Raw genomic sequence first — 14,949 nt, 5'->3', positions numbered from 1 at the left:
GAAAATAGGACCAAGCTCTGTAAACTACCAGTTTGTTTAGAAGAAGTGATCCTGGTAATGCAATTCGATCAGCAAGAAAAAAAGGGCCAAAATATTCTCCACCTTTCCACATGGAGCCCATTGTAGGATCCGAAGGCTTCTGTTGCCATATGGCAATATAGGGAGTACAAGGGAATGGGCTATTTCCATTAATCTCACCCAGACTCTCCAAGGGAAAAACCACTGCTAGAAATCTGTCCCCTTTTTACATCAAGAGAAAAGCAGATAGTTCCAGTTGAATTGCAATACATTCATCAGGAAAAACCCTTGACTCTTCCATGACTTCCAATGAATACATTATCACTATGCTACATAGAAGCCAATGAACTTCTAAAGGAATGAGGCGAAGCACAGTTTCTGAATGCAGAAACCCTATGAAAGCAGATAAAAAGGATCAAACTACAAAGGAGGCTGTGTTTTAGAGGTAAAGAAATGTAGAAGTGAAATAAGAATTGCCAAAAATCAAGCTGAGTTGAACCTTACAAACGGTTTATTAAAACAAATACCTAAAGGTTTTCACTGTATAAATAAAACAAAAGAGAGGGAGGAAAATAAAAGGAAGAATCACTACGTAGCAAGAATGAGATAGAGATCAATTTTTTTTCTAGATATTGTCCCAGAACTGAGTGCATTATTTGATGGTTTTCAAGGAGTAAGATAATGTTTATCGAAGAAGATACAATACCAGTGATAATGGAATGAGGGTATGGAAATTGAAACAACACAAGCTTTATGCATTGACATTAGAGTAATCAGAACACTAGTTCTGTAAGAATGCAAAAAAAAAAAATAAAGGCTGGTAACAGGGATTTTTAGTAATCTGTCATGACAAATGCAGGGCATTTAAATTGAGAAAAGTAAGTGCTATTTATTTCATACTAAAAATTGTCTAGATTCAAAAAGGAAAAAAATATTCTGTTCGTAACTGATCAGATTCAGCTACATGATACTTGGCAGAAAAGCATAATTAAAGTCAGGTAAATGAAAGTGTGTGTGTGTGGGGGGGGGGGGGGGGTTCAAGATGTAATAACATTTCATCAAAGATTGTGCCAGAACAACCCGATAGCTTTCTACAATACGTTAACTGATTTTCTAGATAAGAACATGCAAAAGATTATTCTATATAGATTTCTGAAAGGTATTTTATACTGTGGGATATTATCAATGGACACAAAAATGATAGATAGTACAGGGATTATGGAGAGAGCAGACAAGTGCATGAAGGAGAGAAAATAGAGTAGTTACAAAGAAGGAGGCTGGTGAAGGTATAGCATTGCAACAAGAATCAATCCTCTGACCAGTCTTGTTTAATATTTCCATTAAAAATCTTGCCATAAAAGTAGGAGCATGCTGCTGAAATTCAATCATGAAAAACATTGGTATGTATCATCAATACAGAAAGGAATAGAATATAAAACAGAGAGAGATGTGTGACCTCAAGAATTCAAGCAATATAAATGCACAAATATTCAACTGTGCATATTCAAACTTGTATTTTGGAACAAGCAGAAACTTATACACTAGAAGCTCATTGTTTGAAGAAGAGAAGAAGGGCAGGGATGTAAGAAGTTGGCTACAGAATGACAAGTTGGAAAAGGGTACATTTGTTTAAAAAAAAAAAAAAGGAAAGAAAAAGTAAATGTTAAATGGAATAATGGAATACAGCAAGGAAATGTAAGTGCCATTGGGCAAGGCCAGATGGGACTTCACATGGCACTCTCAGTACAACCTGGCAACAAAAAGTAAAAACAAAACAAAACACTGAACTAAAGCTGAAACTGGGACAGTGCTAGAAAGGTGTTCAGATGATTGAATAACATGTTTAAAGCAGAACTTATTTGCCTTAGCCTGGCAAAAATGAAGGTGGAAAAGATATATGTTGTCTGTGTGAAAATATTGTGGGTGATAGATGTCAGGTTGAAAACAGGAATTTGAGATAAAGGATCTCTTCCATCATCACCTCCAGATACATTTAAGTTGGAGATTAGAAGTACTGTAACACTGCTGTTGTGATCAATAGACTGGTCTTCCAATATGAATGGTGAGAAGAGAAAACAATAACCTTGCAGAACCAATAAAAGAGATTATGTGACATAGATCCTGCAATAGGCAAGGTCTGTATTACTGGGTACTTTCTGACTTCTAAGCCTATAGATGTTCAATGTCCTGAGTGTTTCAGCTGATGGTCAACTGGCAGATATGCTTGAAGGATGATGATTCTTTGACAGCTACAAGTTTAAGACCATGAGCATCCACTATTGTCTCTGTAGTCTTCGTAATGAGTGAGGAGGGGAACCTGGCAAATTGCCATCTGGATGCAACCTGAAAATGACTCATCCATCACCATGAACAATTGAAAAGATGTACATGACTGGATTTATATTTCAGTGTTCAGAACTTCATCAGATATTAAAAGTGTAAAAGTCTCCAAGAGGGGAAAAAAAATCTATTTCTCTGGAGGACAGTGACCATTTTGGCTTCAACAATGAATAGCTAGTTGTTAAAGAAGTGTTCATGGTAGTATTTAACAGTTTTTTATTAAAATGTCTCATTTTATTGAGTTCTTCTAGGCCAGGAAATCCAGTGATAAAGTTGTAAAACAATCATCTCAACCTCCTCTGTTCTCCCCGCTCTTGTTTCTCCCCCCCTCCCCATTTCATAGCTATATAGCATGCAGCTTTTATTGGCAATAAGTAACATTTGCCAAGATTTGTGGAAGACACATTGCTAACATTATGCAGCATGTTCTTCATTTTAAATTGTTTACATCCTTTTTTTTTTTTTTTTCAAGTAAATTTTACAGAAATAAAAAGGAATCAAGGTCCTATGGCTAGAATGATGTAAAAAGTAATTTATAACAGATCCACCTAAAATTATTAAAAATAAGACTAGACAAAATCAATACCCACTTCATTCTTCATCACTTACAAAGCTTACTATGCTAAGAACCTCAATGCTTTTTAGGTGAAGACTTTACCCTGCAGGTTGCAAAAATAATTGCTTTGGGTTTGGGTGGGAATTGCTTTGGGGCTGGGGTGGGAAGCTGGGTGGTTGGCCACTGGGTCTTATTATCTATTTTGTTTTTGCTATTCTATTTTGTTTTTGCTATTGCCATAAATATTTTTAAGTAATCATCAGCACCATCTGCCACTTACCACTGTGTTCTTTTCACAGTGTCAATACTATAAACACAGTCTGCTCCCTCATTTGATGAAGTGCAGAAGAACAAAATTAAGCAGAAAAGTAATGCCAAAATAGGCCTTACTATTTAAAAGAAAGCAACTCCATCAGTAAAATAGTCTTCAAAATAGATGATTTCAGTCTCCACTAGGTCTTAAAGAGCTGTTTTGCCAAGGATCTCCAGTTAACAAAAAACTCTAGAATTTACTTATTCTATCATACCATTTGACAAACTGATTTGTCTATAAATTGAAGTTACTGCTTAGTATGTCAATTATAGTTTTAGTTGTAGTCATTAATCTCTTACAAAGACTATTTTGATTTTCTCACACATTTTAACTTTTCCTGTTTTTTGAGCATTTCACTAGCAACATATTGTTAGCTAAGAGAGAGACTCCTTCAATGCAATTTCCAAAATGTATTTCTGTACTAAATGTTTTAGTCATGCCTTACATTAGAGAGAGAGAGAGAGAGAGAGAGAGAGAGAGACTAAACTCAATCTCCAGACTAGACAGTAAAGGTAAGTTTTTAACAAAATCCTGTTCCATATCAAGACATTCAAATGAGTACAAGCATGCACCTCTGTAAGCTGAGCTATGTAAACTGACACTGTGATTCACACCTTGAAGGCATCATTCCTATAATGCAGATGTAAAGTATTTTCTGGAGACAGGTTTCTACTTTTGTATTTTTTCTTCCCAGGAGTGGTGAAGAAAAAGAGAAAAAAACTTTTTATATGAGCTCTGCATTCCTTTTCTAGGTTAAACTCTTCTAACCATTGCACATTGAAGACTTCTCTTTTGTCTGTAGTTACTAGTCCATATCTGCTTTTAAAATGCTGTGTGCAGTACTTGTGGTGGTTTTACCTTGCTGCACAGCTGAACTCCACCACGACCACTCTCTCATTCCCCCTCCTTAGAAAAAGCGGGAAAGAAGAAAGTATGCTGGAAAGGAAAAAAAAAATCAACTCACGGGTTGAGATAAGGATAATTTAATTAAAGGGAAAAGGAAGAGGGGAAGCAAACAAACAAGCAAAGGCTGCATGGAAGCACAGAGGGAGAGAAAATAAATTACTCTCTATTTCCCATCAATGAGTGATGTTCAGCCATGTCCCAGGAAGCAGAGCCTCAATACATGTAGCAGTTTTTTGGGAGGATAGATGTTCTCATAATGAGAACACCCCCTCTCCTTCTCCTTCCCCACCCAGTACACTGCTCTCAGTAGTTATGTGCTAGGTCTGGATGGGTTGGAATTAGCATTCCCTGCAGCAGCCCCTCCAGTGCTGTGCTCTGCACTTGTAGCTAGAGCAGAACTGGTATCACACCAATGTTTTGTCTATTGGTGAGCAGTGCAGGCACAGCACCAAGGCTCTCTCCACATGTTCCCCCACCCCAGGCCAGTAGGCTGGGGGTGGACAAGAAGTGGGGAGGGGACATCACCAGGGCAGCCGACCTAAAATGACCAAGGGATATTCCACATCATATGATGCCACACACAGAAAGAAAGAAAGAAAGAAAGAAAGAAAGAAAGAAAGAAAGAAAGAAAGAAAGAAAGAAAGAAAGAAAGAAAGAAAGAAAAGCTGGGTAAGGAGAAGGAGGTCTCTCATTATCACACACAGAATCACAGAATTTCTAGGTTGGAAGAGACCTCTAGATCATCGAGTTTAACCTCTGACCTAACACTAACAAGTCCTCCACTAAACCACATCACTAAGCTCTACATCTAAATGTCTTTTTAAAGACCTCCACGGATTATGAAGGCATCTGTCCTCCCAAACCACTATGTGTATTGAGGCCCTACTACCCAAGACATACTCGACCACCACTCATTGATGGGAAGTAGAGAATAATTAATAATTACTTTTTCTCTCTTTGCTTCCGTGTGACCTTTCCCTTTAACTAAATTTACCTTATTTCTCTCTGAGGAAAGGGAGTGAAAGCAGTTGTGGTGGAGTTTAGCTATCCATCAGGGTGAAACCCCCAAAAGTTAATGACATTCTTTATATAGCATGAAATATATAACCAGCATAAACACTGTTCTAAAAGAGACACCTTGCCAACACTACTTGCCCTGTCTACTAGCCACCTGACATCACAGCATACATACGTCTGTTGAACTCTTAAGTGTTGTTTTCCAGTCTGAACAAGTCCACACAAAGGACAAAGATTAATGATCTGGTCCCCTGCTCTAAGCAGGATCAAGCCTTAAGACTTTTTTTTTTTTTTCCAATAAAAATTTAACTTTTTCAGAGAATAAGAAAACGTCTGCAAAGAGGAGAAATACTGTATCAGAATAAGCATGTCTCAGAAGACAAAGGATTAAAGCAAGCAAATGAAGCTCTGACATTCACCCTCCTCTCTTCAGCCTTATTGCTGCGGTGAGGCAGGAGGTTTTCAGTAGGCCCACAGATATTCTTCATAATGCAGAATCAGATTCATACACCTTTTCTGTATTCCTCGTCTTTTCCCTTTGAGTATATAAAAAAATTCTAGACCCGCGATATGCACACACAAACCCTTAATATTTACTCCATACATTACACTGTAGGATTCCATTTATACATTAACTTTTTTGTTATTTGTTCTTGTATTTTTTTTTCCTTAAATACTCTTTAGATAGCCTTCAACATGAGAAAAAGCCATAAAAGATTCAACATAATGATATATAAGACATTCTGTTGTAGTCATTGTCTTCTGCATTGTCTTATTTACGGTATATTTCCATTAACACCGTTAACATTTTTCTACAAGAAATTTTTTATTCCTCCTTGTTACACGTGACTTTAAATTGGGCTATTTTGCAATAAAAAGGATTTAGCAGGGTATGTGTTTTAGCGAGTAGAAATTCATGGGACTTGCTCACCCTTGTCTACAGCTGCCATTTTACTACACACTCAAGACTGCACACATAAGTTCCACATATGGGAATGGGTATTCTTCTCCTTAACATTTAGAAAACACTAACTTATAGTTTTGTTTTAAAGATTCAGAAAAATTGAGCAATGTCATTAAATATAATATTTATTTCATATTTTAAATAATGCGCCTCTTATAATATGTATTAATTTTTTTATTTTAATCAGAGAAAATTAGAAACAGTATTAAGAAAGTCTTGTTACTGAAACCCCCATCCAGAGCTAATTGTCTTGTAGAACACTTAATGAGTCGTTATTCATTAAGACGGTGAGTACAGGAAAGGCAGATGGCATGGTAATTTTATTGATTCTGTGATCCTACTGTAGCTTGCTGATTAAGTAGGATTGAATGCCAGTTAGTGTGGACAACATTATATAAAGTTCTGTTTTGATTCACATATATCTGAGAGTAACTTTCAGATGGCACTGTTGGAGAGGCCTACTGAACAGGAAAACTTGCTATCAACATTTATATTTGTAATGATAGAATATTGTATGCAGTCTTTTAGGATGCACATTCTACAACCAGTGGAACAAAAATTTCCTCTGAAATTGCTCTAATAATGACTATAATTTATTTAGTTCTTGATTTATATTTGAAGGTTTTATTTTTCATGTATTAAGTTAGATTTATCTCATTTAGTCATATAGAAGTTGGATGTCCTTTGTGGTTTAATAGAAAGAGAGAAACGTTCATTCAGAGACCATTCAACTCATTGTCTTAATGGAGAAATACCTTTACTGGGTGCTCTACCACTTCTGCCTGCTAGGGACATTTTGCTATGTGAAAGTAATGTATCAACATGTAAATAATTTGCAAATTGCATCCCTTGATTCTGTATTATTTTGAAGTGCTCCAGAATTCTTATTTCTCCCTTTAGAGTATTTACTATCCTTCAAAAATGCTGAAAACATTTATCATACAGTTTTATAAACTTTTTCCTACAACACCTTGATACCTCAAAGTGTGGGATTTAGCTGTCTTTAATAATAATGATGACATAACCACAGTTCTTTTAGCAGAATTTATCACACTACCAGGCTATTCTTTCTCTATTGCCCGATGTATCACCAGTGTTGTATTAAGACCTTCAAGGAGTTATTCTTGGTCTTGCCACTGCTGCTAATCCATGGGCACATTTTTCTATTAAGTAATTTTCACATTAAGTAATTTATATATTATCTTCATGTTCCTCCTATATTTTTATCTAGCTTTTGTTCAATTCTCTTTGAGATGTATAATTTAGCTCTTTCTAGAGATCTGGTTGCAGCTGCTGTCATTATTAGATCTCTCTTGATATTAAGAAATGTTTAAGCCATTTGAAGCATGGGGTCAGACATTACAACAAGAACACGTGATCTTTAGTTTCCAGTCTATCATAAAACCTGCAGGACATTTGTGTTGTATATTGTAATCTTCCCACAAGTGGTTTATTTTTCTGCTATACACACACACAGATGCATGCATATTACTATACACATGGATTGTATAAAGAATCTATATTTTCATGAACCTCTTATATATCTGATCATCTCATCATATCTGATTGCTCAGGTGCAGTGCCACCAAGGAGACAATTGAAGAATGAGAAAACTATGTTCTATTTGTCTAGCCATGAGTGAGAAATTTACTTTTATCACTGTTAACATTCCTTAATATTTTTCATTTATTGTTTTATTTTATAATTTTGTTCTAATTTCTGCCTTAATCCAAGCAAAATTTCATTTAAAACTAGTTCCTACTCTGGATAAATATAATTAGATTACCAGTATCCTCTTCTAGTACACCTACCAGAATATATAAGGCCTTCTGTACCACACCTAATGTCATACAATGGAAACATTTATCGACTTTCCAGTTTTTCAGGATATTTAACTGTACAAATTGTTCCATCTTTGAAAAATGTGACTTAGAATGAATACTGTTTCTTTTTTGCATTAAATTCATTTCTATCAATATTTCACCTAAATCTACATGATCAATCTCTATAAGACCTATCTTGAACCACATATTAATCTTAAATATTTTAATTTCGTCAACCCAGTACTGATTTGTATCCTCATAGCTTTAGCACTTAGAACTAAACAATACAGAAGTCTTCTGTAAAGATCTGAGTATTTTGTGCAGGATGTAGAGAACACTCAGATCTCCACTGGGACATATGGTCTCTCCTAGAGAAGATTTTCCCTTGCACAGCCTTTGGCCAAAGCCCACCATCTGTAGTTTCAAGTTTTCTTCCAGCTGCCGATAAAGGTGAAGTATAGAACATATGCTGCAGAAACAGTAACCTTTACTTATTTATTTATTTACTTATTTATTATTACTTATTTATTATTATTACTTATTTTATTATATTATATTATTTATTATTATTACTTATTTATTTATTATTATTATTTTTAACATTCAGTGAGACATTCTCCAGAAAATATTTGTTAGCGTAAACCTTGGAAACAAACAAAATTCACTTTCGAGCAAACTAGAATGTTAAAAGTGTATGGGTATAACTTTAATAACTTCAGAAGAGTGTAGATTAGTTATTTGTGGAAAATACTACATTTTCTTCAAAATCAGGAATGTTAATGCAGAACAATACAGGCATTCTCTCTTTATATTTCAGACACACACGCATATAAGAAATGAAACACAGTCTCACACTGTGAACTGAGAATCAGTGTCGTTGACATATCATTCAAATAAATATGTTTGACACACTGTCAGTTTTATCCTAGAATGATCCCAGTGAGCTTGAAAATGATTATATGCAAGTAATAGAAGCATCTAAAATTACTTGGAAAGACATAATTACTGCACATACAACTTCCATCCACCTAAGTATCATTGTTTTAACCTAGCTTAGGTCAGAAGGGAAACCAACTGCATAGCAAACATATGTCTGCTGCACAAAACTTCCACATCATTTCAAATAACTTGGCACAGTTCACAGCATCTGCTCCCAGGAAGCCCAGGAAAGAAGCAGCAGGTAGTGCTGCAGGACAGGAATGAAGTGAATTAGTAGAGCTACAGGTATGCCAACAAACTTGCATAATAGCTTCTGCCTAGACTATGCATGGTTACATACAGTGAAAACAGTCCATGAGTACCAAAATTCATTACACTTAAGAAAAATGATTATAGCAATATAATCTAATGCTTGAATCACCATGGTTGCATACTTCAAACGTTCCGATTTGCTTTTGACCCTGAACAAAGTAGAAAATAGAGGACATAATGCACTTTAAGAAGAGGTATATTCTTTCACATGTTGAGAATCTTTGAAAATGACACATCTGTTGCATTGCTGAACCCAACTAATGTTTGAAAAGCCTACTCCCTCCATGCCTCATGTGCAGCACAGAACAGCAATTACTTAAAAGAACTGTAAATAGTAAATAGAAACTGATTATGATATAACTAGTTAAGCACATTTTGCTACAGAAGAGCACATCATATGTAAGTTTGAAAACAACAAAAGCATATTAAGCTCCAGTTCAACAATTACTTTTAATTTCCTTTCATAATGTTTTTCATTGTTGTAAGATTATAAACACCTTTGTTTCTTTTTCATTTCCTTAAAACATGAAGAGGGAATACTTTAAACGTCCTTCCTCCTTCATTGCTGCTGTCAGAGCAATTACATTTATATACTTCCACCAGGAAACGCATTTGTCAAAGTATCAGTAACACTTTCATTTTCATAGCACTTCCAGAAATTATATTCCAAGCCATAAATGACATTTTAAGAACGAAATCCTCATCTCAGGACTCAGGGAAATGCAAACAACAATTAACAAACAAGAGATAGTTATCTGTCCCAAAGGAGAAGGGAGAACTCTCACCTGAGCTTACTTTCAACAAAAGTCACCCAAGCCTGCCCTCATAATCATTACTCAATACTTTCTATCTCTTTAATAGAGTTTTGAAGGTTAAAATAACAACTAACTTTTTGGCTCTTAATAATAAAAGTTAGTCCTAAAGCATATTTTCTAGCTTATGAGTATTTGGGGCTCGTATCATGCATCTTATTGTTCATTATAAAAGTGTTCATTTTGGCAAACACTCCAGTGAACTCTGAAATAGTAAACTGCTCATCTGTGTAGTGCCAGATCATTGTCTAAATTTTCTTATCATGACCATTTTGTATCATATCATTATAATATCAGTATTTAAAGGATTAAAAAAAATGAATTTATGAATCTGTTGTTTAGAAGGTATTTTATAAGAATGGCTGTAATGGTTCTTTACAACAATCTAGCATAGATGAGATAAGGTAGGTTACCATGAGAAGTATTTCCAGGTAATGCAAATGCTGCTTTAAAATGAGCTGGGATCATTTCCAATGTGAACACCTTCCTAATAAAGCAGGCATATTCAGTCAAAAATCCCAGGTTTCATCCAACAGGCAGTCTGGGAAATGTTAATATTTTAATTGAATCCTGGTCAGCACAGCACTGGGAATAATTTCTCTTGGTGAAAAGGAACTTAACCAGAAGTTAGTGCACTAAACACTAACTTGAAGTGAGAATAAGCATTGGTATTCCCTTTATAGCTCCATTTACAGCAGCTGAACTGAAATTGCAGAAGTGGCTGCATATGAAAGTGTTTTGTCCTGTGAAAATTCAGTACACAAACATTATTTCAGGAAGTGCTGACGTATGTCATTGCACATCAGCCTTGTTTGATCATTGGGCTTTTTATGTGCTATACCACATCAAATTCCAGATGAAAATTCCTCACTAAACATTGACCTGCATTAAACACCATGACTGTGTAGCCCCTTGCATTCATAGACTGTGCCATTATTTTGCATCTGCTCAGTTGTCCAAGACTGCATTGCATGAGGACAGAGATAATGCTCACCATCATGAGCCTTACCTGACTGACCCGGGGGTGGGACTCCTGATGATCCTCTGGGCAGACATAAAAATACCGTGAGGACAGCTGCTTTGTTTCCTGAACATGGCTCGATAGCAATTGGTTTAGGAGCACCCTGTAAAAGGAAGGCACTTATGTAAAGGTTTATAGGGATTTCAGTTATATTTTCTACTTGTACTTCTTTATTTTAAGGTTCGTTGTAACAGCATGAAGATTTTTTTCCCCAATTAGCTCTTTGCATTTAAACAGATTGTCCTACTCATGTTCATTGACTTAAAAATGGGCTTTAACAGCCCACACTGCAAATCTAATCAAACAGAAAAAATGAAATGATCATAAAGACAACAAAATTATTCTTCTAATTTTATAGCTCACTAAATCTAGCAGTTTCAACTTCTTAGACTTAGAAAATCACAACATATTTTCAGTACACACAGTGGTGTCTGAGAGTACTAGAATTTCCCATATTCTAAGAAGCAGAAGTACCAAGTCTAAAAGCAATGTACTTCATCAACCAGCTGTTACCTAGCCTTCCTGATGTCAAAACTAAAAAATGAGTAGATAGATAGAGATCTGGGAAACTTAAGATCCGTCTTAGTTTTCCCAGACCAGTAAGACTGTCTTCTATGTGTCTGTCTTGGTAAGCAAGTGATTTCTGTGAGGCAGGTTCTTTCTGAATGTTCTGCACACACAGAAAACAGGTGCAATGTTACTTTAATTTAAATAAACTTACAAACTCCCTATGAATGTTGCCTGCATGATTATCATCTTACTTTGTTTCATATACAACTATGATAACAACACTTTTGCTGGTAGGAGGTATGTGCTGTTACTAAGCATCTCTCTCTTATTAGCTATATAGATCTTTTAATTTGCAGTTAGCTGTCAACTGAATGGTTGCTGCCATATTGTTCTCAAGTTACCAAGACTGAGGGTACTAGGAGCTAGGAAGCAGAGCAACCTACAAAGCAATAGAATAAGTTTCTAATACGACAATTTACAATGTTTTCATATTTACATTTCCATATTTTGAGCTCGCTATGAGACAGGCATTTCACTTTTAAGAGCTTAAATGTTTAGTCAACCCCTAAAGATATTTCTGAAAACATTAGGTCAAAATCAGCGTAAGCACTTCTCTCTTTCTTGTTTGTAAATTTTTAGAATGTCTGTCATATTCCAAGGCAAAATACCAGTTTGATGTTTTCATTCAAAATTCAAAGCCATAAAACTTTCCATTTACATGCAAAATGCAAAGTATATATAAAATGTCAACTGATTCAAATATATGAAGAAGAATGATAGTTTAGCTCAGTAAAATACAGTGAAATACTAGATATAAAGAAAACAAAGGAGCTTCCATCATGTGAAGCAATTATCATTTTCTATTTTTCTACATCCCAGTAACCAACATTTATTACTGTTCAGTGGAGATAAGGAAATAGAGAATATTGCAATAAATTGAGCAATAGATAAATATGCTTAATTTTACTACCTGGTCATATTTGAAAGGCATGTTTGTAGATTCATTTGAGGTGATAGCATTAAAATAACTTGGGTGAGAAGTGCCATCTAATTTAAAATTGCCAAGACACAGTGATTGACAACCTATATTAACTAAAAACTTACCAAATGATGACACTATAAATGTAAAACCCCACAAGTTTTAGCTAACAACAGTCACTTTCAAAAAACAGCATAAGAAATGTTTATTAAACTGGTTAAACTAAATCTGAGGCATCTAATTTAATTTTCTGTAAATCAGTGGCCAAATGTTGGCCAAAGAAATAGAAGAGGAGAATGGATTCTGTGTTTTCTAAGCTGGTGTATATCTGTTGACTTACATCAATCTATGATCAGTAAAACACCTAGACAGGTATTGCTGTGTGATATGACTCTATACCAAGGGAAATGCAGAAAGGTGGGTGAAAAGAGCCATACTAAAATTAAAAGCATTGATTGCACACACAGAAAAGCAGTATCAGTGGATTACAGGAAAATAAATGGTGCGGGAAAATTTTCTTAAGGTTTCTTTGACTTATGCTGAAGGGCAATGTAAAAAAAATAAATAAAATTCTTCTGATCATGGCATTTAATATAGAAAAGGTCTTGATGGGATCATTCAGATTAGCAGCTGGTTTGTGCCCTGGGCAGTTTAAATCTAATCAGACAAGCATAGGCATAGGGTAATATAATACAACATACCAGTCCTGACAGCAGTCAGTGTAAACCTCTCTGATAACTTCTACTATTTTATGCGTTCATTCACTCCTATATATTGCACTTTCAATTGTCAAAATAGATGGCTTCCCAACTGCTCCACCAGGCAGCACCTCCACCTCCCTGAGACCTAAACACATGCCGTTAACTCCAGCACTTTTTCCTAGTTCCCTCTTCCCAACCATCCAGACAGGGATACAGCTCCATGCCAGTTAAGCTCAGCTCACTGTCGCCCTGTGCTTTCTACTTCACCTTGTAGTGTCCCTGAATCCTGAAAGAGCATTTGCTATTAAAAGAATTAGTATTAGTAGCATAAATAATGGAGCATTTAAGTCATCTCCCCCGATCTCTCACAAAAGCAAATAAAATAACATGATTCTTTTCATGCCTGTCAGTGTTGAAGAGGCATTTGTATAATGCCCTCAATAACGTGCTTTAACTTCTGGTTAGCCCTGAAGTAGTCAGGCAGTTGGACTATGGATCATCTTTGAAGATCCCTTCCAACTGAACTATTCTGTTCTATCTTATTTAAAACGACAGACAAAATGAAATCTTCATTTTAAATTGTAATTTGAAATACAGTATACACAGACATAGCAATAAAAGAAACAAATTTATCATTATGTCTTTTAATTTGATGAAAAATTGTTGAATTATATGTCAAACTGATATTTTATATTGCTGTGCAGTATATAACCTTTCATTAACATGTCCTGTCAATTTCCGTTTGAAGTTTATACCAATACTTTTCTAAACAAAATTGGAGGAAACTTTCAGATAAATATTTTTTTCAGAGGACCTCATCCAAAATCACATACAGTAGGAATTTTCTATTTGTGCTTAAAAATTGGGATTCTTTATGAAACATTATGACTGAAAAAGGAGATGTATAATCGTACCTCACATCATTTAGATTTGCTAGCAAAAAGCCAGAGAAGCATAGAGCAAATGATAATAATTTAGATTCTCCGAGGTTTGTCAGTTGTTTAAAGATAAATACGTAACCATGAATCAAAGTTATTTCCTAGTGACATAACATGTTCTCTGAAATGTACCATTTATCATGCATTTTCCACATTTTTATTTTTTTATTTTTTTTTTTGGAAGAGATAAGGCACATGTTTGTTTGCCCAAAGCACTTAGCTACCGTGATTTACTTACTAGAATTATCTGCTTTTTTTCCCCTACACAAAAAAAAAAAAAGTGACTTCTGCTTTTGCCAAAAAGCACAAATGACAATCACAGAGTTAATAAAACTTTATCAGTAGAATGCAGAATAAACAAATACTTGTCTTATTAAACAACACTTTGCTTTTAAATCCCCCTTCTTACACACAACTGACAGAGAAAGAGGTAGATCAGGTGGGAATGTGAAAAGGAAGGAGAAGAAAACCAGAAAAGGATAAAAGGGTCAAAGAGTATATATTAGTATAATTATTGCTAGTGACAAGAAAAGACTAAGTTAGCAGATGTGGACAATAAAAAGGGGAGAAAATAGGGAATAAAACTGAGAGTAAATAAGAATAAAATTTAAATTTCCACTTAATTATTTAGTCAGAGAACTAAGTGTCAGAAGAATTCTGCCCAGGGTTCACCATTTTTATCAGAGAAAAATTTCTCCACTCTTCAGATTTGCTTCAGAAAATCTAGCTGAAGTCCAGCAGCCTGGGTGAGGTTGTGAGGCATTAATAAGCTTTGGGAAGATTCTTTGCTTGCCCCTGAT

General features: G+C 35.1%; 1 protein-coding gene across 12 annotated transcripts in view; it reads right to left on the bottom strand.

Moving 5' to 3' along the window:
- The window catches only part of ATRNL1 (attractin like 1), a 493,325-nt gene that overhangs the window by 45,572 nt on the left and 432,804 nt on the right, over nt 1-14,949 (bottom strand). For 10 of the 12 annotated variants that reach the window (XM_072039818.1, XM_072039817.1, XM_072039820.1 and 7 more), the window contains one exon: nt 11,010-11,124. In XM_072039818.1, coding sequence (XP_071895919.1) covers nt 11,010-11,124 — 115 coding nt within the window. Of the gene's footprint in view, nt 1-8,681; nt 9,338-11,009; nt 11,125-14,949 lie in introns of those variants that run through there. The other 2 variants (XM_038181289.2, XM_072039823.1) reach the window with 2 other exon arrangements.

This window comes from Anas platyrhynchos, chromosome 6 (assembly GCF_047663525.1).
Source record: "Anas platyrhynchos isolate ZD024472 breed Pekin duck chromosome 6, IASCAAS_PekinDuck_T2T, whole genome shotgun sequence".
NCBI classification, from domain to species: Eukaryota; Metazoa; Chordata; class Aves; order Anseriformes; family Anatidae; genus Anas; species Anas platyrhynchos.
Note: the sequence above shows the minus strand (reverse complement) of the source record. Positions and strands in the feature narration are given on the sequence as shown.